Genomic DNA, 23,944 nt, shown 5'->3' with positions numbered 1-23,944 from the left:
AAAGTCGCTAGATGTCGCTAGATTATTTCACGCCAAACGTTCTCACAACTTTTTGATTCATCATAGAAGTAAAAATGTGTTACAAATAAATTGTTTAAGTAGGAAGAAACTGAAATCTAAGCAGCTAACGTTCAATGGAATTCAACCATCATTTCTTATTTACACCTGTGCTTGTCCCACTAAAACAAGTCAATGTCTTTTGTAAAAAGGCCTATTAGCAATAATGTTATTTTGAAGTTACTATCATCTGGCTTCATTTCTGGATAGCACACACTTTGTGAAAGCTAACATTAAGTTTCAATATCAGTTCTAAAAAGTAGCTTGCTAGCTTCCAAAGTGTGTTTTTTTCACTAGAATAAACTCACTTTTGTTTGCTTTGGTAGCTAGCTAGCTACCAGTTAAACTTAGCAAAGAAACTCGAGATATGTTTACAATAATTCAGCAAAGCCTTTGCTTTGGTAAATAAAATGAATGCTAAATGCTAGGATAGCTAACGTTAACGTTAGGTACCTAGCTTGCTATGAAAAGTTCAATTTAAGTGAACTCTGCTGACTAGTGAAGCTAGCAAGTAACTTTTTTTTTCCAGAGTAAGAGATACATTTCTTATTATCAGACAAGGAATTACAATGTTACTGAATTGATTAGTTACACCTGTGCTTTTCCTGCTTTGATAAGTCAGATTGTCTGAAAAAGGTCTTATATCAGGTGAATGCTTCATAGAATAACTTTCAAGCTATTATTTATTTGGTTACAATTGTATTATTTTTTGTACATTTCCAAGCATTGTTTTCTGCTTATATCTTGATATTTCTATATACTTGGCTCATAATATTTATATTTGTATCTTAAATATTTTTGTCTTAAAAACATGTTAATTTAATTTTGAAGCCACAGGCAAGTGAACTCAATTATCTGAATTGTGGCTGCAGTGATGTATGTGATTTTTTTACACATGGGTGAATTATTGTTAATTTAACTGATGTCTTATTTCTTATTCAATCAATCACTCAATCAATTCTATTGATATGGCCTGTTTCACTTTTTGTATTCTCTACATACTTTCATGAATTTGTTGTGTATATGTTTAATTGCTGTTTTTATACACACTTATACTTAAGTTTATATTTAAGTTCTATAAGTTAATTTATTCATTAATGTTCAAGAACTGTCTTGAAACCTGAAACATATTGTTTGCTTTCATTTTTATTTATGTATTTATATTTATTTATAACCCAGAATGATACTACTGCCGGTATGTGCTGCCAAGTGGTGTTGGATTTCAGAATAATGTTGTCATGTTTCAGTTCTAATATTGTATATGATTGTGTTATACATTATATGTTACAGTAATAATGCTATGCTAACAAACAATATATTCTCATCAGCTGGAACAGGCAGTGGTGAAAGAGATGGCTTGGTTCAGAAACACAGCGCTGAGTCTTGAAAAGCTGAAAACCATTCATCTGGATCCAAAACTCATAGCAGAACAACTCTATGAACAGAAGGTCGGGGCATATATTTCCCACTTTGAATTAAAGAAAACAATTACATGTTTGCGTTATCTGTAATTTCTAAGGTGTGCAGATTTAAAGTTTTAAAAATTGGTAAGTGAATTTAATTAGAGTATATTATCTCCTGAATAGATTTTGGCAGTGGAGATTCTCCAACACAGGTTCAACATTGAGAAGATGGTGAAGATCGCTGAAATCTTGCTGACATACAGTGATGAAGGAGAAACAGTCGATTTGCAGGTATTCTACACACTTCATTTCACTCGACAAATATACTGATAATGTAAACAAATGTACTTTCAAGGTGTTTATATTTTACATGTATTTATTTTACTGTCACCTCTCTGTGCAGACCCCACTAGAGGCCTTACAGGAACAATGCAACACCACCTCTGCCACCAATTCCCATGTGGTCCTGCAGCTTGAGCATGCTCAGTCGCTTCTTCTCCAGTTCTCAGAGGGCCTCGCTGAGGTTTCGCCCTGGCTTGAAGAAACTCAAACCCTAATTGGCCAGCTCTCCCTCAGCACAATTAGCTATGAGGCATTTCGGGAACAACAGGACCTCTTACAGGTAGAAGAAACCTGCCTCTCTACATTAGAGTGCCAGCTTTTCTTTTTTTTTTCCATTCCTTTTTTTTGTCCAGTTCAACAAAGACGTCCTTTAATACTTCACAGTCGGACACTATTTTCCTTTAGGTGAATGAGCTGTTCTGTTCAAGTACAGTTCATTAATGTTATCTACCTCCTGACAGGGTTACTTTCCTACCTGTGCACTATAATGGTATTACAGTTTTGTCAAGTATGCCATGAAAAATGATTTATTTTTTTCAAACTTCCTCTACCCATTTTAGGGATTAAACTCGAATTAGGTTCTTTCTGAAAAGAAATTCTGCTCTCTACATTGTTACTAAACCTTTATTTGCATCTTTGTTTTGCCAAGGGTCTGAGGGAGTCTATAGCAGAACACAGACCCTTGATTGCACGCTTATGCTCTCTGGCAAAACGCTTGTCAGAACTGAACCCCATTCAGGGGGATGAGTTCTGTCGAAAGGCTTCAGAGACCGAGGAGCAGCATAGAGCCATCAGAGACCGGGTCAGAGAGACTGCTAATCTACTTGAGGAGTCATTGCCTCGATTCACTCAGGTAAGAATGTTTGGACAACGCAGGACATTCTATAAATAGCCCTACACTTTGCAATGTATCGCAAATTCACACAAGCACACAACTTCATATATTTTCTTGTGTCTATAGCTGAACGAGAGGATGATCCTTATCAGAGAGAGTCTTGACCGCCTGCACAGTCGATTACAGACCCCCACCTCTCTTCAAGGCCTCACCCCAAGAATCCAGGAGCAGCTGCAGGACAACAAGCACACCCTGGCCGAGCTATCCAAGCTGATGCTGGGCCTTAGCAGTGTCAAAACACAGGCAGATGAACTGCTGGCTAACACGCAGGCAGCTGGCGATGGATCTGTCGGCACAGGTTAACCAGAGAAATTATATTATTTGCATTCGCTACAGATATGATACTGTCCTAGTACACACAGGGCTACAAGTAAAATTGCTACTGTGGGAAAATGATTAATTCTAAGCAATATCCCTGTTATATCCTTGTGATTTTAGCAATCCAGGAGCGAGTGTCCGGTCTGTCCCAGCTGTGGGATGAGACACATACTCAGGCCCAGGACAGGGAAAGCTGGCTGCTCAAACTGTTGGATCTTGCCTTGAAGTTCTGGAGCGATGTCAGCGATGTCACGGCTGCTCTCAATGATGCTCAGCAGGCAGTTTTGGATCTCAATGCTAGTCGGACAGATTCCGAAACAATCCGCCAGAGCCTTGAAACCATGCAGGTTTGTCTGGAAGCTCTTTAAGGAATCATGTATAAGAATCCACAATGTTATAAAAAAGACGCCGTGTAACCTTTTCCATCCTTTCAACTTATAGACTCTCAGGGAGGATATTGATAGTTTACAGGGAGATCTGGACACCCTTGGCGTTTTGGGAATGGATCTGATGTCAGCATGTGGCGATACAGACAAACCAGATGTCACAAAGAGCCTGGATGAAGTATGAAATACATTTAATCATTTCACATGAAATAATTTTTTACCTATGATGTTGTGTTACCAAACTAAAAACCTTGTCTGTTTGGTGTCTTGAAGCTTTATTGCACGTGGAACAACTTGAGTAAACTGTGGAGCGAATGTCACAAAAAGTTGGAGGAGTCCTTGCAGTTGGCACTACATTATCAAGACACTATGCAGGTGGGTTTCCATATACTAACAAATCTTCCATGCTCAGTATCAGTATATAGTCATATCACAAAGGATACTTTGGCCACCCCTGCCTGACTTAAGCAGTGCTATGGCACCCTGCCAAAGACAAAGCTAGTATTTTATTCTGTTACAATAGCAAAGTCTAGACTACTCCCTGTAGCTTTACTTTTGAGTGACTGACACATTGTGTGGTCCTCTGCCAAAGGCAGATGAGTGTAATGGTGCAAACTGTGTGAGACAGTATCTAAAGAAAACTATTTGAAATGTGTCCAGCTGTATATACCAACAGAGTTACGCGTTTGACAGTTGGCAGACATTTCTTTGCTGTTAAAATCACACAATTCAGCAAGAATTCAGGACTGAGTGTTTGTACAGTATATCATTCATTGTGCTTTAATGCCCACTCTGTTATTTTTCTGCTAATAGGGTCTTTTCGAGTGGTTGAAGTCAGCTGAGCTGAGGTCTACTGAAGAGTTCATGGTAGGAACTGACCTGGAATCCGTCAAAGAGCAGCTACGTGATCTCAAGGTGAGTTTATATGCTGAATAACATGCATACAAAGTTTTTTTCAATGTTTCTTGGTCTCATATTATACAGAGACTGTGCTTTTGGCTATACGTATTTTATTATAACTGAAAACATGTAAGTAAGTAAGTAAGTTAGTAAGTAAAATGTATTTTTATAGCACATTAAAAACAGCTCGCACTGACCAAAGTGCCTTACATAGCGCATTAACCACAGAATAATACAATAAAATAAAATAAATACACTTACAGATCAGTGATATAAGCTAAGACGACATCAAGAGACAAACACTTAATTACAGACATAACAGGGTAAGACAATTAAAACACAGGGAAAGCCAATGTAAATAGGTGAGTTTTGAGCCTGGTTTTGAATATTGTAATTGAAGGGGCATTTCTGATGTCAGGTGACAGTTGGTTCCACAGCTGAGGGCCAGCAACAGAAAAGGCTCTGTCACCTTTTAGCTTAAGCCGGGACCGTGGGACATGGAGGAGACCGTGACTAGAGGATCTGAGGGACCTGGGGGCTACATGGGAATGAATGATACCAGCTATGTAGCTGGGTGCCAGGGTGTGAAGAGCTTTTAAAACCATCAGCAGTATTTTAAATTGTATCCTAGACTGGACTGGAAGCCAGTGCAAGGAGGCTAGGACAGGTGTAATGTGTTCACGCTTTTTTGTGTTCGTGAGCAGCCTAGCCGCTGCATTTTGAACCATCTGAAGCCGTGCCACCAGTGTCAGAGGGAGACCAAGGTAGAGTGAGTTACAATAGTCTAGGCGGGAGGTTATGAAGGCATGGATGACTTTTTCCAGATCATTGTATGACAGAACAGAAAGACAATAACTTCAGTTTTGTTATCATTTAACTGAAGGAAATTGTTAGCCATCCAAATTTTAATTTCTTTCAAACAGTCTAAAAGAGGCTGCATTGAGTTGCCGGATTTAGGTGGGATGTACAGTTGGGAGTCATGACAGCTAATATCCAAACATAATGTTATTTCTTTATCCTTTCCCTCAGGAATTTAAGCGAGAACTTTACCAGAAGAAAATTGAGATTGAAAGCCTGAACCATCGCTTTGTGTGCCGGCTGTCTCCCGGCTCGGAGCGCCCAGGCTCCGTCTCACCGCTGTGTGACTTCAGACAGCGCTGGGACAGCTTGGAGTCCGAGACTGTCAGCAGACAGGTGAGAATATGCAGGCAGATATTATGTATTATATGTATTATTATGCAACAACAGACAGCTACCCCAGTATAAACTACATTTAGCTGGAAGACTGTATAAAGTAAAACTATATATTTTACTTTGTTTCCTGTGGTGACATCAGCATCAGCTGGAGTGTGCTCTGCTGGGTCTGGGTCAGTTCCAAAACACGCTGGACGAGCTGCACACATGGCTTTCCTGGACTGCTAAGCAACTGCAGGGCAGCCGGCCAATCAGCATCGACCTGCAGGCCTGTGAAATAGAGCTGGCCAAACACAAGGTTGGTGGTGGCCTGAATACAATTTGATGTACTGAGTGTAATCAAGCTTCTTCAGACTTTGAAGGTCTCAGAAAACAGTGTGCAACTCTTAACTTTCTCACAGAGCTGTGGCCAGGTTGACTCAGTGGGTAGAGCAGGCAGTCTTCCCCCTCTCTCTCACCTAGCTGTCCTATCAAATAAAGGTGGAAAAGCCCAAAAAAATAATCTCAAAAAAAAAAAACTTTCTCACAGAGCTGTGGACTTATCTGCTAGATAAAACTTAGCCTTGAATGACTCTCACATATTATTTCTGCTAATTCATATCAACACTGCATCTTTATCAACACTGCTAGGAACATACATGTCTTTGTCTGAACTGCCGGACACAACTCAGACCAGAAAACACTCCTAACACCTCCAAGCAATACATTTGAATCACACTCTTCCTCTTATGTTTCTTTCTCCTACAAGGTCTTGCGTAATGATGTCATGTCCCATGTTCGCACGATGGAGTCCCTGAACCAGGCAGGCAGGGGGCTGCTGGAGGTTGGGTCCGGGGACAGCCCGCATGGTCTGCAGTCTCGGCTGGAGCAACTCAATGACAGCTGGGAGTTCGTCCGCTGTGAGACTGAACGCAGGCAGCTGGAGTTAGAGAACAGACTGAGTCAGGTGAAGAGAGAAAAACAGATCCGTTGTTTTGTTACAGTTGCAACAAAAGTCACAAAGTAGTATAGAAAGATTGTTAACTATATATATTAAAAATGAATATGGACTGGGCAATATATTGATATTATATCGATATTGTGATATGAGACTAGATATCGTCTTAGATTTTGGATATCGTTCTATCATAAGTGTTGTCTTTTCCTGGTTTTAAAGGCTGCATTACAGTAAAGTGACGTAATTTTCTGAACTTACCAGACTGTTATAGCTGTTCTATTATTTGCTTTTACCCACTTAGTTATTATATCCACATTATTGATTATTTTTCAAAAATCTCATTGTGTAAATATTTAGTGAAAACACCAAGTCAACCCTACAATATCGTCACAATAATAATATTGGTGTATTAGGCCAAAAATATCCTGATATTTTCTCCATGTCACCCAGCCCTAATATAAATATATAGAAATATAAATTTTTTTCTCAGCTGTACTGCATTTTATGTTTAATTATCAGTTCATCATGGCGCCCTCTTGTGGTGATTGTAGGTTAACATTAAAATGTGTAGAGGCGAATCCAAATTGAAACTGGTTGCTTTTATTGTGATAACAGAAGGCAAAGTTTAAAATGAAATAATTGAAACCATATCTACAAATGAGACTGCATTGTAATAACCAAATACTATTTGTAAGTTGGCAGTCATTGTTCCACTTATAAAATACAATACAAAGGTTGATGGCAATTGATGTTACATACAGTAATAAAATGTTGTGCCATAAATAAGGTTGCAGTGAAGTGACAGCCACATCACCATAGGAGACGTTTCATTCGTTCTGTTGTTTTTTTACTGCAGGTACAAGATGTTACGATGGAGATTCAGGATCTCCTGCAGTGGCTGGAGAACACAGACCTGAGACTGTCCTCCTCTAAAACCATGTGGGGTATGCCGGACTCTGCCAGTGAGAGACTCAATGCACATTTGGTAAAACGGACTGACTTTTTACTGTACAAATAAAGACATACACAAGAAATTAAAAATGTGTAAGCCAGTGCAAAAAAATGTCTTCCCTAAAAACTGATTGTCTTTCTTCTTCTCACCCTTAAAAGGAGTTGTGTAATGAGATGGAGTCAAAGCTTCACGCCTTCACGGATGTGAAGAACGCCATCCTCAGGATGCTGGAGAGCAGCGACGTTGTGCGGGGATCGAGCACCGAGCACAGCTTATCTATTCTTGAACAGAAATGGGCGTCTGTTTACAGCAAAGTCCAGGAGCGAAAGGTTATTTAACTCTTCGTGGCTTTGTGGCATCCTGCTGATATATCATTAATGTAGTGCATGATTATATCTGATTGTCATGCTGGTCCCACAGGCGAGGCTTACAGAAGGATTGAGTCTGGCCAAGGAGTTCCACAGTAACGTCCAGGAACTTCTCACTAAGATGAGCAAGTGTGAGGAGTCCATCGGACTTTTTCCTGCTCCCAGCTTTGTTCTGGACAAAGTTTGTACTCAACTGCAGGACCACAGAGTAGGTCTTTTTTTTTTTTACATAATCTGTCTGCTTTCGATCCAGAGTTACATAACACATTTGGAAATATTCATTTTTGCTTCATGAAATACTTTTATTTGTACAGACACTGGTGAATGAGGTGAACGGTTACGGTGAGAAGAAGACCACAGTGGAGAGCACAGCCCGCAGACTAATAGAACTGAGCCGGAAGGAAGACTGTGATGTCATTCATAACCTAATCATGACTGTCCAGGATCGCCACAAAAAGCTACAGCAGCGTGCTTCAGAAAGAGGCAGGGCGCTGGAGGAGGTCAAAAAGACTGCCAAACAGGTATACCACTATATTAACACCAACACTTCTCCGTCTTTCTCAAACTTTACATGTACTTTAAGTGTGACTTGTTCCACTAGGAGGAACTTTTGTATAAATATGTGTCTATCTCTAATGTATGTCTTTATTTCTCACATTTCAGTTTAATGAATCGTGGCGCCTGCTGTTGGACTGGATGACGGAGGTAGAACAGACATTAGACACACATAAAGAGATTGCTGTGTCTCACGAGGAGATTAAACAGCAACTGACTGAACAGAAGGTGCAGTAGGAATCACGATGAATACAACTTGGTTGTATGCTGTATGTTTATGAATATATGCCTTCACTGAACTCTGATCTTATAATTAGGAGTTCCAGAAGCTGCTGAGGTCGAAGAGGCCCATGTATGAAGCTACACTGAAGAGTGGACGCAGCCTTCACGAAAGAGCTCAAACCAGCCCCGATAGACAGCACGTGGAAAATCTACTGGCTGAGCTCAAAGACACATGGGACACCATCAGTGGCAAGTCTATGGAGAGGTATGGAACTGTATTACACATGCAAATTCCTACCAAGTATTTTTTTAAATCCCAATCTTGTATATGTACCCAATATTGTGGTTTACTTCTCTCAGACAACACAAGCTGGAGGAAGCGCTGCTGTTCTCAGGGAGATTCACCGATGCTCTCCAGGCACTGAATGACTGGCTGTATAGAGCGGAGCCCCAACTGGCTGAGGACGTTCCTGTTGGTGGAGACAAAGACATGGTCAACAACCTGATCGACAAACACAAGGTACAATACCTAGCATGCATTTATATATGTGGCCTCGATATTTAACAATGTTAAACCAGGGTTTGATGCATAGACTGTGTAAGTGAAGCCAAAACATCTCCATCGCCCCCTGGTGGATGGCTGCAGCGAATGGGACATGGGCCAACTAAAAAATCAAAGTACACGTTAAATAAAAAAAAATTCCAAAGATCTTCATTTTAGGTAGCTCCTATCATGCTGATGTTTTTTTCAAGTGTTCACTTTTCTGGTTTGGTTTTAATAAGTTATTTAATTCTATAGAAACGGGGTGAAAGGTCATGATTGACAGTTGTGATTGACTCGCAGTTGGTCGGGAGGTTAGGCGGGACTGGGTGACTTTGATCACTACTGCGCAGACTGTGGCGTCAAAATTACAAGATGGCGACTCCCGTATACGGGATATTTTGGCTTCACTTTTGTACAGTGGGAGGAAGTGGAGATGCGTTGTCCAAAGGTGTATTTACAAAAGTCGTGTTGTGGGAAAACAAGAATAGTCTTTCTAGCCTGGGAAAACCCTGATGAACTTCCGGCAAATTTGAGATTTGCTCTGCAAGTCAGTCTGGCCAAGAGTCCATTCAAGCCCATTTCCAATTTTTCCAAATCGAGGCACCAATCACAACTGTTGAGGCGGGCTTTACACGATGATGATAGCGCAGTGACGGCAAGCAGCTTTTTGTTTACATTAAACATGACAGCCACCGAACGAAGCGCAGCAACCCGTTGATACCGCTGTCGCTGCTACGTCACCCGGATCGTTGGTCTGATTGGTTGAAGGACTACCCAATTGCGCCCAGAGGCATTTGAGCAGCGTCCGTTGGTGACACCCCTTTGGAAATAGGCTGCGAATGAACCTTGCCCAGACCCACTCTCAGTTAAAAACTGAGCAGGGTCTTGTGTCAACCAGGCTATAGTCTTTCAGCCTCTTTGTCTTCAATAGTGTTCTCTGTGTAGAAAGTGTGTGGTTCGCAGCCGTCAGCGTGCCGCTTCTGTAATTGTCTCCCGTTGGAAACAATCTCCACCTGAATCTCATCTCCACACCTGCTGTCGGCCTGGGCTAAATCAGCCTCACTCTTTGACACTTAAACGTGTCAGTCTGGCCCTGTCCATCAGCTAACCATGCCCACTTCCCTAAAGACAATAAGCTGATATCTTAACACTATCTACAATAGAAACAGGATTCATGCTAGAGAATTTAAATTTGAGTGTATCTGTAAGTCATTTTAATGCCTTAGCATAACTGCTATACACTATATTATTATTTTGGTAATGATTTATTGATATTAAGTTGCTGTATCTCTGTATGTGTTTCTTCACACTGGTGTTTTGAGTGAAATTGCAGTTTCTTAACACATGTCCTTCCTCGTAGGCCTTCCAAAAGGAGTTAGGGAAGCGAGCTGGATGCATCAGGACCCTGAAGCGCTCTGTGAGGGATCTGACCAGGAGCAGCACAGCTGATGCTCATTGGCTGCAGGAGCAGATGGATGAGCTGGAGGGCCGCTGGGAGGCGGTGTGCAAACTGTCGGTCAGCAAGCAAGACAGACTGGAGGCTGCGCTTCAGCAGGTAGTTCTCACACATAATGAAGATGAAGGGTAAATGAGCCTTTGTTCTGATTGAAGCTGTAGTTGTGTTTCATTCAGAATTGTGTCTGGCTGGAAAAGTCTAGCTAGAAGTCCCCTCATAGTTTGTTGCAGGTAGCTGTGATCATGGACAAAATATATATGATATCAGGAATGGATAGCAGTTGCTTGGCTGATATCTGACCATTAATAAAAGGTGATGGGTCAACCCTACTCTCATCTTAATCTTTGTCTTTGTTCTCGTTAGGCTGAAAAGTTTGATGGCCTCGTCCACTCCTTCATGGAGCGCCTCACTGAGGCAGAGAGGATACTGAAATATGGAGTGATACCAGAGGAGGAGGAAGGCTTGCTTGCTTTCCGCAAACAACACAAGGTCAGTAATAACATGATACTTTATCGTTCCCTATAGGAAAAATACTTTTTGCTTCAGGGGAGGTCAAAGCTCAGGGTCTGCTACAGAGCAACACGTTGGTGCCGATATTTGCAGACTTTCATGCTTGAACTCATTAAACCAATTGATGGACAGATACTCTAAGACCATTAGTATCACCTTTCGCCAACAAACTGTTTAACACTTCTGAAAAGGAAAAATAAAAGAAACCAACGTGTTTTGAAATTAATAAAATGTTATGCTAATATCCTACATAAAAATCTGTGTTTTACTGGATAAAACAAATAAATCCTTTTTCTCCCCCACTAAAGGAATCAATGGGTGCCCTGCAGGCTCAGGTCATGGAGTTACAGAACATCCAGTGTCTGGGTGAGGAGATCCTGGCCTCCTGTCACCCAGACTCAATAATCACCCTAAAGTCTTGGATCAGTGTCACCAAGACCCGCTATGAGGAGGTGAGGGCTTTTTCCAAAATAAACTATTAGTTTCTATCAGAGTCACAAGACAGAGAGTCACAGTTTAAATACCTTTAGCCATGTATAAACTGTGAAACAGTGACATTTCAGATAACTTTATTGTCCATGAGATTTGCATAAAATGGAAAATAGAAATGTCTTTAGCACTGGCAGATAAGACAACACACACTATAAACAAAAGTACATGCCATACACAACAATACACAACAATTGTGCATCTTAAAATCTTAAAGTGCTCATATTATGCTTTTTGGCTTTTTCCCTTTCCTTTATTGTGTTATATATCTTTTTTGTGCACATTATAGGTTTACAAAGTGAAAAAGCCCAAAGTCCACCCCAAATGGACTTAACATATTCCAGAGAAAACATTGTTCACAAACTGCTCCAAACAGCTCTATTGTAGTCCAGCCTTTACTTCCGTGACGAACACGCATCACTTTGTAACACATGTTATAATGCTCGCCTAGCTGCTAGCATGGCACGCCCTCATACTCTGCTTCTGACTGGCTAGTAGTCCTTACCTAGGTACTGCGCATGTGTGACTCCCAACAAATATGGAATAGAAGTGTGATGCCTCACTCTGTAGCTAAAACAGAGAGCTCAACACACAGGGTGAAAAGAGGAGCTGCAGCAATGTGCGGTACAATGAATGTATGGTGTTTTTTGAAAAAGAAACCATGTAAACCTATTTTGATATAACCTCTTAATACAATTATGAACCTGAAAATGAGCATAATATGAGCTCTTTAAAGTGACCAAGTGGCAGTCCATCAGAATTCTTGGTCACATTTGACAGCATCTGAATAGAACTACCTCCCCCTCCTTGTTTTCTGAGTCAGGTTCAGACCTGGGCTCAGCAGCAGGGCCAGAAGATCCAGGCCAGCTTGGCAGCACTGGAGGCAGAGAGAGAGGAAGTCCAGAGGCTACTGGACTGGATCTCCTCAGCAGAGGAATCCCTCAACCTCAGAGACCACGAGCCTCCGCCGGAGACCACAGAGCAGAACCAAGAGCTGATAGAGCAGCACACAGTATGATTCTTCTCTGTTCTATGAGCCACCTACTTTACCATCTTACTTGTCTATATATCGTTTCATTTCAGGGATTGCTCCGGTGACGCCGGAAATTCTGGCGAATGTCCCTCATTTCGGCCGAATGTCTGTTACCTTCTGCTTTCTTTGTGTTGGCATTTTAAACTCTGGTAGATTTCTGAGGACTATGGTTAACTGTTCCTCAGATCTCTGCAGGGTAAATCCAGACAGCTAGCTAGACTATCTGTCCAATCTGAGTTTTCTGTCGCACGACCAAAACAACCTTTGAACGTACACATTCCACCAAAACAAGTTCCTTCCCGAGGCTATTCTGCAGCGGCACAGTGGCTTTGTCCGGAGCTTAGCACCGCTCAAGACGGTTGTGATTAGTTTAAAGACATGCCAATAAACCAGAGCATCTTTTTTTCCCATCTCGGAATGCTGTGTGTACTAGCCAGACCCTCCTCCGCAGCGCTGTGGAGGAAGGTCTGGCAATGCGAGACTACCATCTTCATACCTGCAAACTAGTCGCTTTTCGGCGAAAATCGCCAATTTGAATGGGACAATGTCATCCACGTAAATCGTGTAGACCTGAAGAGTTTTTATTTTGGGGGGGGGTCCGAGACCGAATAGCAACGCAGATTTCGGTGCCTTATTTAGGTGCCTCTTAAATGCCTGCGCTTCACTCTGATGCTCCGAAAACGGACGTTAGAGGCAACAGAAACATCGCCGCACGGGACGCTAGTTAACGCTACACTTGGCAGCAGGTAACGTTAGCCTACCGTTAGCTAGCAGCTGGAGTAAACATGGTTAAAATGCTGACAGCTAAACGGTGTAAAAGTGTGACTGTATTTCACTGGATCTAAAACCAGACTGTAGCTGCCGCTGTCTGAAAAACAACACAGACTCAGCCTCGCCTCGCCAGCCTCGTGCTGCATTCAAAGTAATTGTAAAATACCCTTTTCCCATCCAGTGTTTTTTTTTGTCGTTAAAAGGAATTTACTGGTGAAATAAGTTATTGTTATAAGTTATTGTTATTACATTTTTAATAAATCATTTATATATATATATATATATATATATATATATATATAAATCTTTCAGTTCAGGCACCGTTTTAAATGTATCTTTTAGAGATGTGTCACCTTTTTCAGCCCTTCTGAGTTTGCAGGTATGCATCTTACTGATATCAATACTTCAATACTATATATATATATATATATACTATTATACTTATTATAATATAATCTATACGGCATAACATACTTCACCCTGGTTCCAGAACTTTAGAGCATTAAGAAGCATATTGCTTGCTTGTGTTATCACTGATCTTTCTTCTTTGCAGATATTCATGGAGGAGCTGAATAAAAAGTTCCCAGAGGTTGAACATGCCACAAAATCCTGCAAACACAAGAGCATTTCGAAACAGCACGTTTCCCCCAGCAAACGGCCACTCACAAGTAAGCCACCATTAAAACAGCATGGTTTACCTTCTGTACAAAAAGTAATTATTGTAATATAAGCATTGACAGCTTAAAGACCATCTACCTGCTAATTCAATGAGTTTCCTTAGCTGATTCCTGACTCCCATGTTGCTGTTTCTCCATCTAGAACGGAGGAGCACTCTGAAGCTGCAGCCTGCTGTACCGGTTCCCCTGGAGCACCTTGACCCCCAGACCCCAGAGCTCAGTCAGCTGGTCAGTCAGTGGCAGAAACTTTGGCTCCTGGCTGTGGCGAGACAAACCCGTCTGGAGCAACAACAGCAAACACTCAAAGAGGTTATTGTACTTCTTAAAATGTCCACATTCCGGGCGCCCAGATAGATCAGTTTGTAGAGCGGGCGCTCATATATAGTTTACGCCTCGACGCAGCGGGCCCGTGTTCAACTCCGACCTGTGGCCCTTTACTGCAGGTCATTCCCCCTCTCTTTCCCCTTTTCGCTATCATGATAAAGGCCTCAAATGCCCCATAAATAATCTTTAAAATAAAAAACATAAAAAAATAAAATGTCCACCTTCCTAACCGGTTATGGTGCCATTGTGCCATGTATTCACTTTCTCTAATATTGATGTAATAACCAACATAGATGTTGTGATATTTTGCATTTCTGGACAGATGGAGGAATTCGCAAACTTTGACTTCAATATTTGGCGAAAGCGTTACATGCTGTGGATTAGTCATCTGAAGTCACGGATCTTAGACGTGTTCCGCAGCATCGACCGGGACCAGGATGGACGCATCAGCCAGAAGGAGTTTGTTGATTATGTCCTCGCCTCCAGTAAGACCCCCGTTGTCATCAATCAGTTCACCAATCTATCACTCATTTTCAGTTACCATAACATTCAAAAGACATCATCTGAAATTATGAATTAGCATGCTGAAACATGAATTCCACCCTATTAACATTATTCAAATGAATGCATTTTGAATTAGAAAATTTCCATATTGTTTATGACAAAATCTCCATTGTTTCCAATATTTACTTTTTTTTCATAATTCTTATTTATTATTGAACTTTCAAGTCAACAAGTACAGAGTATCATACATTGTACCCTTTATAGATATATGTATATATATATATATATATATATATATATATATATATATATATAGTTTAAACAATTAATACAATGCAGTTGAAATGAATCATACAGAGAAGAAAAAAGAAGCAGGAGAAAAAGGTGTGTGGCAAAGGAACAGTGGGGGTTGTGTTACAGTAGATGTTCCATTATGACCTAAAATCAGATCTATGTGGGCTAATAAAATCAATCCATCCTTTCCAACATTATCAAATATATCTATCTTTAGAGCAAAAGTTAGTTTTTCCAGGCATCTGGGTAGCTCACCTGGTAGAGCACGCGCCCATATATGGAGGTTTACTCCTCGACGCAGCTGCTGTGGGTTTGACTCCGACCTGCGGCCCTTTTCTGCATGTCATTCCCGATCTCTCTCCCCTTTCATGTCTTCATCTGTCCTATGAAATTAAAGGCCTTAAATGCCCAAAAAATAATCTCTAAAAAAAAAAAGTTTGGTTTTTCATGACAAAAATGTTGTGCATCACATTGAACCAGTCTACTAGTGTGGGTGCCCCCCAGTTAAGCCACTTTTTCCCGATATTTACTTTTTAAACATGCTATGCCATATCTATGTATCTATGTAATTAAGGTGCCAGTTTTAAATCCCCTCCACCTCTCTGCTGCAGAATTCCCCACCAACTCCCTGGAGATGAACGCAGTGGCAAACATCTTCGACATGAACAGTGACGGCTTCATTGACTACTATGAGTTTGTGAGTGCCCTCCATCCGAGCAGAGATCCCTACAGGAGAACACTGGATGCAGATCAAATCAACGAAGAGGTGTGAACATTGTGCACGCACAAGAAAACTCACAAATGTCTTTTATTATACGTAATGTCTACTTATTATACTTGTGCATCCTTTTAAGGTGAGTCGACAGGTATCCCAGTGCAACTGTCCCAAGAGGTTCGAAGTGGAGCAAATAAGTGCCAATAGATACAGGGTGAGTCATTTTTATAGATTGTGAGTCAAACATATTTCCATTGTTTCCAATGGCCCAGACAGGAAGTGATATTACTTTTCCTGGATGATTGGAAAGAACATGGCCCACGGAAAATGTGTGAAGATGCTACAGCAACGAGTGATTCAAAAACTACAACTTGCAATATGTATTTTGTCCACAGTTTGGAGATTCCCATCAGTTGCGGATGGTTCGCATCCTGCGTAGCACGTTGATGGTCCGGGTGGGAGGAGGCTGGACCGCTCTAGATGAGTTCCTGGTCAAGAATGACCCGTGCAGAGGTGAGTACACTACTTATCATTCCAATCGTTCCTGCAAACTATATTTTCTTAACAAAACACCTTTTAAAGATGCAGTAGGTAAGACTTATAAAACTAACTTTCTGTCATATTTGCTGAAACTGACCCTATGTTCCAGTAGAACTACATGAAGCAGGTCATTTAAAAAAAATAATCCGGCTCCTCTGGCACCACCTACAGCCTGTAGTGCGATTTGCAAAAATCCACCGCTCCCTGTTCAGATGTGCCAATCAGGGCCAGGGGGGGGTGTCTAACTGCGTGTCAATCACTGCTCAGGCACACGCATTTCATAGCGGTCCTCCCCTCCCCCTTCCCCGTGCATGACCTGCAGATAGGTTTCCTCCCCTTCCCACCTCTTCACACGCGCTCTATCATGCACAGCTCTTCCTTGTGGGGGGAGGGGCTTAGGAGACCGTTTTGGGCTTTAGCGGAAAGGGGGGAGGGACTGAGAAGTTGTCGATTTTTTTGGCTAAGTCCTGGATCTTCACAATCCTACCTACAGCACCTTTAATGGATACTATTTACTGTAATATGACAAGTCTTCAGCACCTGGTATGACTACAAGTGATACATGCTGCTTAGATCCATACATACTGTACGATAGATTATGACCTAACAACATTTAGTGTCAGCTTTTCTTCTAAGGTCAGGTAAACATTCTATATAAAACGAAGGTTCTATCTTTTCTTTGGTGCCATACTTTCCTACAGTGTAGTTGTAGCTAATGTCACATATTGTTTATGTACTGTACACTTAGCATTTTTCATCATCAAGCATACACGCATCGATAAGAACTGTTCGCTTATCTGTTTCTGGTAAAGTTTTGATGTCTTAGTCATTTTTTCTGCGAGTATTGTCTACCATTTGAATTCGGGGTGTAACAATACATCGATCTGGATCGATACATCGATTCAATCAACAACAATCCAAACGTATCAATACAAAGTGAAAATATCGATACATATCGTCATCTTTAAGATGCATCTTTATTTTGAAATTCCCACTTTATATTTATTCTTTTTTATTAAAAAGAGTAGTTTGTGTGTAATGATATTGTCAAATAATATTTAAGTTGCTTTTTGTAAATATATATAAATGTAACTTGGGCTTATGTATGTTCTCGTACCGGTGGCAGGTCCCTGGAATGAATCAAAATCGTATCGTGGCAGACTTTGTGCTATCAGTAAATATTGTATCGTTGTCCAAAGAATCAATATAATATTGTATTGTGATAAAATGTGTGATTTACACCCCTAATTTGAATACAAATATTCTTAACACCAATTTTATATTGGCAATCTTGCTTCAATTGTGTGTGCATGCAGTTTCTGGCTATTATTAGAGGAGTGGTTGCTATACAGTCAAACACGTTTTTACAGTATTTTGTTAAATCCCCCTGCTCTGTCATCAACAGTGAAAGGCCGGACCAACCTGAAGATCAAGGAGAAGTACTTGTCTCCTGCAGGAAGCACTTCCAAGGGTTTGACCGTCAGCAGGTCCAACTCCAGCCTCAGCCTCTACAGCAGTGCCTCGGCCCCCACCAGCCCCATGACACGCAAGGCATGTTATCCTGTCATTTATATAGGTGCTACGTGTGTTATTTTAATATCACAATATGACCACAATAGTTTGAGACATTATGAGATAAGATAAGATAGGATAGACTTTATTGATCCCACAATGAATAAATTCACTTGTCACAGCAGCATAACAAAATGACAAAAATACACATTAAATATAAATAGGATAGAAAAATACACACAGAAAGAAGAAAAATAGGAAATAGAAGAAAAAAATAAGAAGAGAGTCATAACCTTAATATGTGCACTATAAACACAGATGAATATACATATGGATATGAAAAAGGCATATTGTACAGGTCATTATTTACATTTGGGGAGAATATATACTGATATAGAGATACATATATATATATGAATATATTGTTTTTACCATCAACACACTTTTCATACATTTCACAAGATTTGCAGCCTTGACTGGCATTTTCAGTTTTTGCAGCTGTGTCCTTTTTAGTTAAGTAATTATATTTTTACTATTTTTATAATGAACTGTTTTTAATTTTGTAAGTGGGACACATCTTCCTATTCACGCAGGAGTTTCACCTTAGCTTAATTAGTCAAAATGCAGAATCTATATATATAAAATGAATGCCGGGACAGCAGTAAGTAACATCCTGAGAACATAAAATCCTACATGTAGCCACTTTCCATGCACACTTTGAGATATTTGACCATGATGATATCTTACTCTAATTAGTCTAACATGTCTTGTTTTAGGCATTACTCCGCAGAAGTTTCTCAGGTGACCGCTGCATCCGTCCCAGGAGCTCCATTGCTGCTTTGGGATCTGATCTACAGTTTGTCACAACAGGGGACGATAATTCTCCCTCACCATCAGGTCAGCCAATCACCTCAGATATTTTTGAAGGAAAGTTGCTTTGTCACTGGATACGCAAACATGAAAAGAACGTATAACTTGAGCCTGTGAGTTAACCCCACTCTGTCTGTTTTCATTCTTGTGCACCGTCTAGACGAAGCTGCGAGGTTACCCACATGATTACCTCTGTCCTCTGAGAACCATGCGTACGCTGCAGCGCTGAACCCAAACACAGCCTTGGGGCCCTGAAACAGAGTGATAAGCAGAAGTAACGTGATAAGAGGGCCCCAAAAAAAACAATGCAGTCCCTGACAGAAGAAGTACAGAGGTGATGGTAAAGTGTCTTTGAAACTAGAAATGTTTGCGAGAATCGTGCGCGCTCTGTGTGGACAATGAGGAGGTCAGTGCAGATGCGTGACAACGATTCTTTTTGTCCCCTGTTGCATTGCATACAGTAGTATCTGATTGCGTAGAGAGTAGGAATTGAAAAGTTCTGCATGGATGCTTATTGCATGACAGCCAGAGCCTTGCTTAAGTCAGATTTAGTTTTTTTCTCCCCCAGCTTGTTATTCTTTTTCGGTTATAAAGATGAGCAGACGGTACCTGAACCCAAGAATAATGCTCTGTCGCGGGCAGTAATGTGGCGCAAGTGATTTAAAAGTGACATACAGCCAGAACACATTTGTACATGGTATATATATATAAGGGTGTTGTACTGTCTGTCTGTCTACAAGCATCCAAAAAACACATATACCAAAACCATAAGTATGTGAAGGGTACAGTATGCTGTCCTTTAACTTTGTGATATTAGTTTTGTTTTTATTTCATTCCATAAAGATAACATTGTTGGCAGGGCCACACTGTTTTTTGTTGTCTTTTACCTTTTTTGACACCATGTTTTCAAATAATGATGTATTTTTTTTTATTGTTTTTTACTGTAAGGATGTTTTAAACACTGGAGATTGCGTACTGAACAATGCACTGAAGTACGACAGGTCATTGTTGATTTGTAGAGATTATTTTCTCAGGATTGGTTTTTGCCTTTGGATGTATGTATTTCTATGGAACATTACTGTGAAAATGTAGATGTGTTATTTTCTTTATAACAGTGTACTTCCTGGGAAAGTTTTGTTTAGCACATTCTTTTCATAAAAATGCACTTTTTTTTCTGTGTCCTACTACTTTAGATTTAGGTTATTTTACAAAGTGGGAAATCTGGCAGTTGTCGTGAGTAAGAGAATTAATTTTTCCAGAGAATGCACCGGAGGTGATATGTGTGGGTTAACAGTGTAGTTCTTTCGTGAAATCAACCTTTTTAGTTTCCTTTTGTCCCCTTTTCCAGCCTGTTTTACCAAAAGCAGTACATTTAAAATTTTCTGTATTTCTGTCTTGATGTTTTTCTTCTCTTACCTCCAATCCATTCAGCAATTCTCACAACTGGCTGGATTTTATGACTCTACTTTAAAAGATGTTTAAGAACCATGTGAAACACTGCATCTGTTTCCTTCAAGGTTTTCTCACGAACCCGAAGATACCAAAATGCATCGTTTCAGCAAAAAAAGTACTGGAATATGTTATCCCTGAGAGAGAAGCAACTGCAGCACCACCATCAGTTTACAGCCGATGCTGTTCAGTGTTGCACTGTGCCTTGCTTCCACTCTGGTTCTATTATAAAGCAGTTGATACTTACAATATGTTCTCAGCAGTGTAAAGCTACTGTATTTGTATGTGTATGTTTGTACTAGATCTACCTGAGGTTGCATTTGGTCTATGCAGTTGTCAAAAAATGATTTTTTTAAAAGTCAAAAATGTTTTTACATGATAAAGTACATTTTCCTTGTTGATGTTGGAGAAGGGTTAAAATTTGACTGTACTGTAAAAAAATACATTAGCCAGATTTTACTTCTATTGCTATGCACCCTAATCTTTCTGTACTGTAAATGTTTCTATACCCAGCACTCATTCTAATGTCTAATTTAGGTCAACTGTAGATGAATGTCACTAATAATTTTATGTCCACTTGTACAAAACAATCTTTTTGTAATAAAAATAAAAACATTTGCCAAGATCAGTCCCTCATTAATAATATACAGTTCTGCATTCATGTGCTATTTTTCCTGAAATCAAGACAGACAGAAAATGATAGCATAAAAAGCAGGCTTCCTGCAGATGGACAAACCAAATGATTTAAAGGAAGACGCCGACTTATTGAGACTTTAGCTTAATCACCGTAGCCGACACAGCCATCTTCTAACCGTATATAAACTGGGAACTATATTCTCAGAAGGTGAAGCACTGCTACTTCTGCTACTTGGGCGGAGTGATTTGATCGCAGCAGAAGCCCCGTGGTGAGGAGCAGAGAGTAACAACGGTGCTTTTCAGGTGTTGCGCTAATCACTCCGCCCATGTAGCAGTGCTTCGCCTTCTGAGAATATAGTTCCCAGTTTGTATACGATTAGAAGATGGCTGTGTCTCATGTGACCTTGTTATTTGTACACGCTTTGACTATACAAATCACAACATGTAAATAGGAAAATGTTGGCGTTATTTTGTCACTTATTGGGAGCAGTAGGCTAGATGGAGCCAGTTACCTTCAGGATCTGTGCTAAGCTAGGCTAGTGTGCGTCAGACAGAGTTACAACATGCACGGAGATGAGAAGGGTATGTATGGACTTGTCTAACTCTGGGGGATACGGTGAATAAGACAAAGTCCCAATAAGTCGACGTGTTCCTTTAAAACAAAGTATGTTCATTTGTTCAGTTTGGCTAACTAATATGCTGGTGTGTATGTATTTTCTTACCTCTGCAATAACCATAGTCTGTAAAAAATAATGGAAACATCTTCCTGGTCTGAAAAAGTGAAGCCAATGCAGAAGTAGCTTAAACCAGCATTCTATCTCAATTCCAGCAGGGGACGACTCCACTGGCTCCAAAAAGAAGACCGTTTCTATAGAAGTCTATGAGCAAATAAACCATACTTCTCACTTGATTTATTACCTCAATAAACATTTTCATAATGAGTTTATGGTCTCAATCGCTAGTTTTAAGTCTTCAATACAGCGTGATGTTCATTTTGTAAATTATGGTCCCATTTATGTATAAAATAGAAAATAAAGCAGGGCATGCTTTAATCAACCAGGACAGAGCATATGCAATGCTAACCAAAGCCCTGTACAATAAAATAGCTGTGAATCTGTTTTCAGGTGTTTTATCTTAAAATTTTAATTTCTGTGTTTTCACTTCATCAAACTTCATTGTTCAGTGCTATGCCAACCAGCTAGCTAGCCAGCGCTAGCTAGACAGCGCTAGCTACCGATCTTTACAGCCAGCTCTGTGTCGTACATGCTGATGATGCAGCAGATTTGAACATTGGAGTCTTATTAATTGCCACCTGTACCTGATGAATGGAAGTCCAATATTGACTCTCTTTAGCTCAGTTTTTGGTCTCTACCAACTATATAATATAAGCTGCTAAATTCTCTGTTATGTTCACCACCTAGTCGAGCAGTTAGTGTACAGTGGGGTTTATCAGTGAGCTTTTTCGTTAAAAGCAGTGGTCTGCTGCTGAAGGAAATGATACTATGAGAGCAGTGAGACTGAACCAAAACATAGGCTAGACAAAATAAGCTATAAAGCTCTTTAGACATGAGAGGAACTGCAGAGTAGAGTAATCGTTCTCTGTGAGTTCATCACTGTGAGCAACTCCTTCCATATTACACATTGGCATTTGATGCATTGTTATAAAGATAATCATAATAGTGACTTTAAGGGAAAGATTACCATCCATATAACCTAATTATATTCTAATATCACGTCACATTGATGCATCTTTGCATTACTTACATTCTGTTTTAAGGAGAGGATACTGATGATAAATACGTTTGGTTTGATAGCATAATACAAAGGTGAATCTGTCATATAGTAAGCGTCACCAGTCACCATAACAACCGAATAAGGATAAAGGTCAGGTGTACATAGTCTTGTGTTTGGTATCTTATTTATTGATAAAATCTCAATGGCACAAATTCAGTCTGTGGATCCCCAGCTCAAGTTGCCTCCCCCCGTTGATGTCTAACAAGTGAATGTTTCAGACTCACTTGCTCCGTACATGCAGCACCAAAAACACAGTCATATTTGTTCAAACACAGAGCCCAGCAGTATTTAAAAAAGAAAGCAGAGTATTGTACTTCTACACAAATATTCACCGTGACTCCAGGCCACAGGAGTGCCCTGTTTTATCCAAACAACACTGTCCTGTGACTGGCCGTCAGTGTATTTTGCTCACAAAATACACACATATGATAAGATATTCAATATTTTTGATTGTAGCAAAGCAAAGAGCTCACGCAATCGGACGTATTTACAGTATTATTCCATTTTGAGGATTGCATTTGTTGTATCTTGCAGATCAAAACCTTACCTCAAAAATACAAATAAACTATTTAATTGGAGCCCAATCAGGATGCAGACCTCTTTTTTTTGCCCTGCCATTAAGTATTTTTTGTCTTGCACCTATTTTTCCCCCCGATGTGCGCACACGTGGTCCCTCTTCATTTTTTTTTTTAAAGATTATTTTTTTGGGCTTTTCTACCTTTATTTGACAGGACAGCTAGGTGAGAAAGGGGAGAGGGATGACACGCAGGAAATCGTCACAGGTCGGATTCAAACCCCGGACCTCTGCGTCAAGGCATAAACCTCTAAGTATATGTGCCCCTGCTCTACCCACTGAACCAACCCGGCCACGGTCCCTCTTCTTTTCTGACTAGGCTGCAGTGTACTACAGCCAGATATAAAAATGCTCTACACTGTATCTTATGCACATTATATACTGTTGTATTTCAAGATCAGTCTTCCTTCACTGGGTAATGCAAACGTCCTGTTAGAGTAGAGACTGTCTATGTAGACCACTCAACTGACTGATCTCACACGGACACATTTGATGTATTTTAAACTAATAACTTTGCTAAACATTATGTTTAACTCAAACCGTTTCAAATGCCAATTTGCCAACAACAAAACAGAATGAGAGAAATAATTATTTTCATGTACGAATTACTGTACTTCAGTTGAACAATAATATTTTTTTGGCATCTGGCAGCAACAAACAGTCCACTTATTTAATTTGTTAGTAACGCAACAGTCACCTTAATCCCACATCCAGGAAAGCTCA

The 23,944-nt window shown here is 40.2% G+C and overlaps 1 protein-coding gene across 1 annotated transcript in view; it reads left to right on the top strand.

Annotated features, from left to right (window-relative positions):
* The window catches only part of LOC116035271 (plectin-like), a 212,729-nt gene extending 191,895 nt beyond the window's left edge, over positions 1 to 20,834 (top strand). Inside the window, exons 44-75 of the mRNA XM_031278275.2 lie at positions 1,386 to 1,505; positions 1,644 to 1,751; positions 1,864 to 2,082; positions 2,452 to 2,655; positions 2,764 to 2,995; positions 3,136 to 3,362; positions 3,457 to 3,579; positions 3,675 to 3,776; positions 4,215 to 4,316; positions 5,331 to 5,495; positions 5,638 to 5,793; positions 6,244 to 6,441; positions 7,289 to 7,417; positions 7,543 to 7,713; positions 7,805 to 7,960; positions 8,067 to 8,273; positions 8,416 to 8,535; positions 8,625 to 8,794; positions 8,890 to 9,049; positions 10,434 to 10,628; positions 10,893 to 11,018; positions 11,348 to 11,491; positions 12,352 to 12,540; positions 13,886 to 14,000; positions 14,152 to 14,318; positions 14,656 to 14,818; positions 15,743 to 15,897; positions 15,986 to 16,060; positions 16,242 to 16,359; positions 17,792 to 17,937; positions 18,675 to 18,795; positions 18,929 to 20,834. Coding sequence (XP_031134135.2) covers positions 1,386 to 1,505; positions 1,644 to 1,751; positions 1,864 to 2,082; positions 2,452 to 2,655; positions 2,764 to 2,995; positions 3,136 to 3,362; positions 3,457 to 3,579; positions 3,675 to 3,776; positions 4,215 to 4,316; positions 5,331 to 5,495; positions 5,638 to 5,793; positions 6,244 to 6,441; positions 7,289 to 7,417; positions 7,543 to 7,713; positions 7,805 to 7,960; positions 8,067 to 8,273; positions 8,416 to 8,535; positions 8,625 to 8,794; positions 8,890 to 9,049; positions 10,434 to 10,628; positions 10,893 to 11,018; positions 11,348 to 11,491; positions 12,352 to 12,540; positions 13,886 to 14,000; positions 14,152 to 14,318; positions 14,656 to 14,818; positions 15,743 to 15,897; positions 15,986 to 16,060; positions 16,242 to 16,359; positions 17,792 to 17,937; positions 18,675 to 18,795; positions 18,929 to 18,954 — 4,809 coding nt within the window. The 3' untranslated portion in view covers positions 18,955 to 20,834. The remainder of the gene's footprint in view (positions 1 to 1,385; positions 1,506 to 1,643; positions 1,752 to 1,863; positions 2,083 to 2,451; positions 2,656 to 2,763; positions 2,996 to 3,135; positions 3,363 to 3,456; positions 3,580 to 3,674; positions 3,777 to 4,214; positions 4,317 to 5,330; positions 5,496 to 5,637; positions 5,794 to 6,243; positions 6,442 to 7,288; positions 7,418 to 7,542; positions 7,714 to 7,804; positions 7,961 to 8,066; positions 8,274 to 8,415; positions 8,536 to 8,624; positions 8,795 to 8,889; positions 9,050 to 10,433; positions 10,629 to 10,892; positions 11,019 to 11,347; positions 11,492 to 12,351; positions 12,541 to 13,885; positions 14,001 to 14,151; positions 14,319 to 14,655; positions 14,819 to 15,742; positions 15,898 to 15,985; positions 16,061 to 16,241; positions 16,360 to 17,791; positions 17,938 to 18,674; positions 18,796 to 18,928) is intronic.
* Positions 20,835 to 23,944: the final 3,110 nt, after the last annotated feature.

The sequence above is a fragment of the Sander lucioperca genome, chromosome 10 (genome assembly GCF_008315115.2).
Source record: "Sander lucioperca isolate FBNREF2018 chromosome 10, SLUC_FBN_1.2, whole genome shotgun sequence".
NCBI classification, from domain to species: Eukaryota; Metazoa; Chordata; class Actinopteri; order Perciformes; family Percidae; genus Sander; species Sander lucioperca.
Note: the sequence above shows the minus strand (reverse complement) of the source record. Positions and strands in the feature narration are given on the sequence as shown.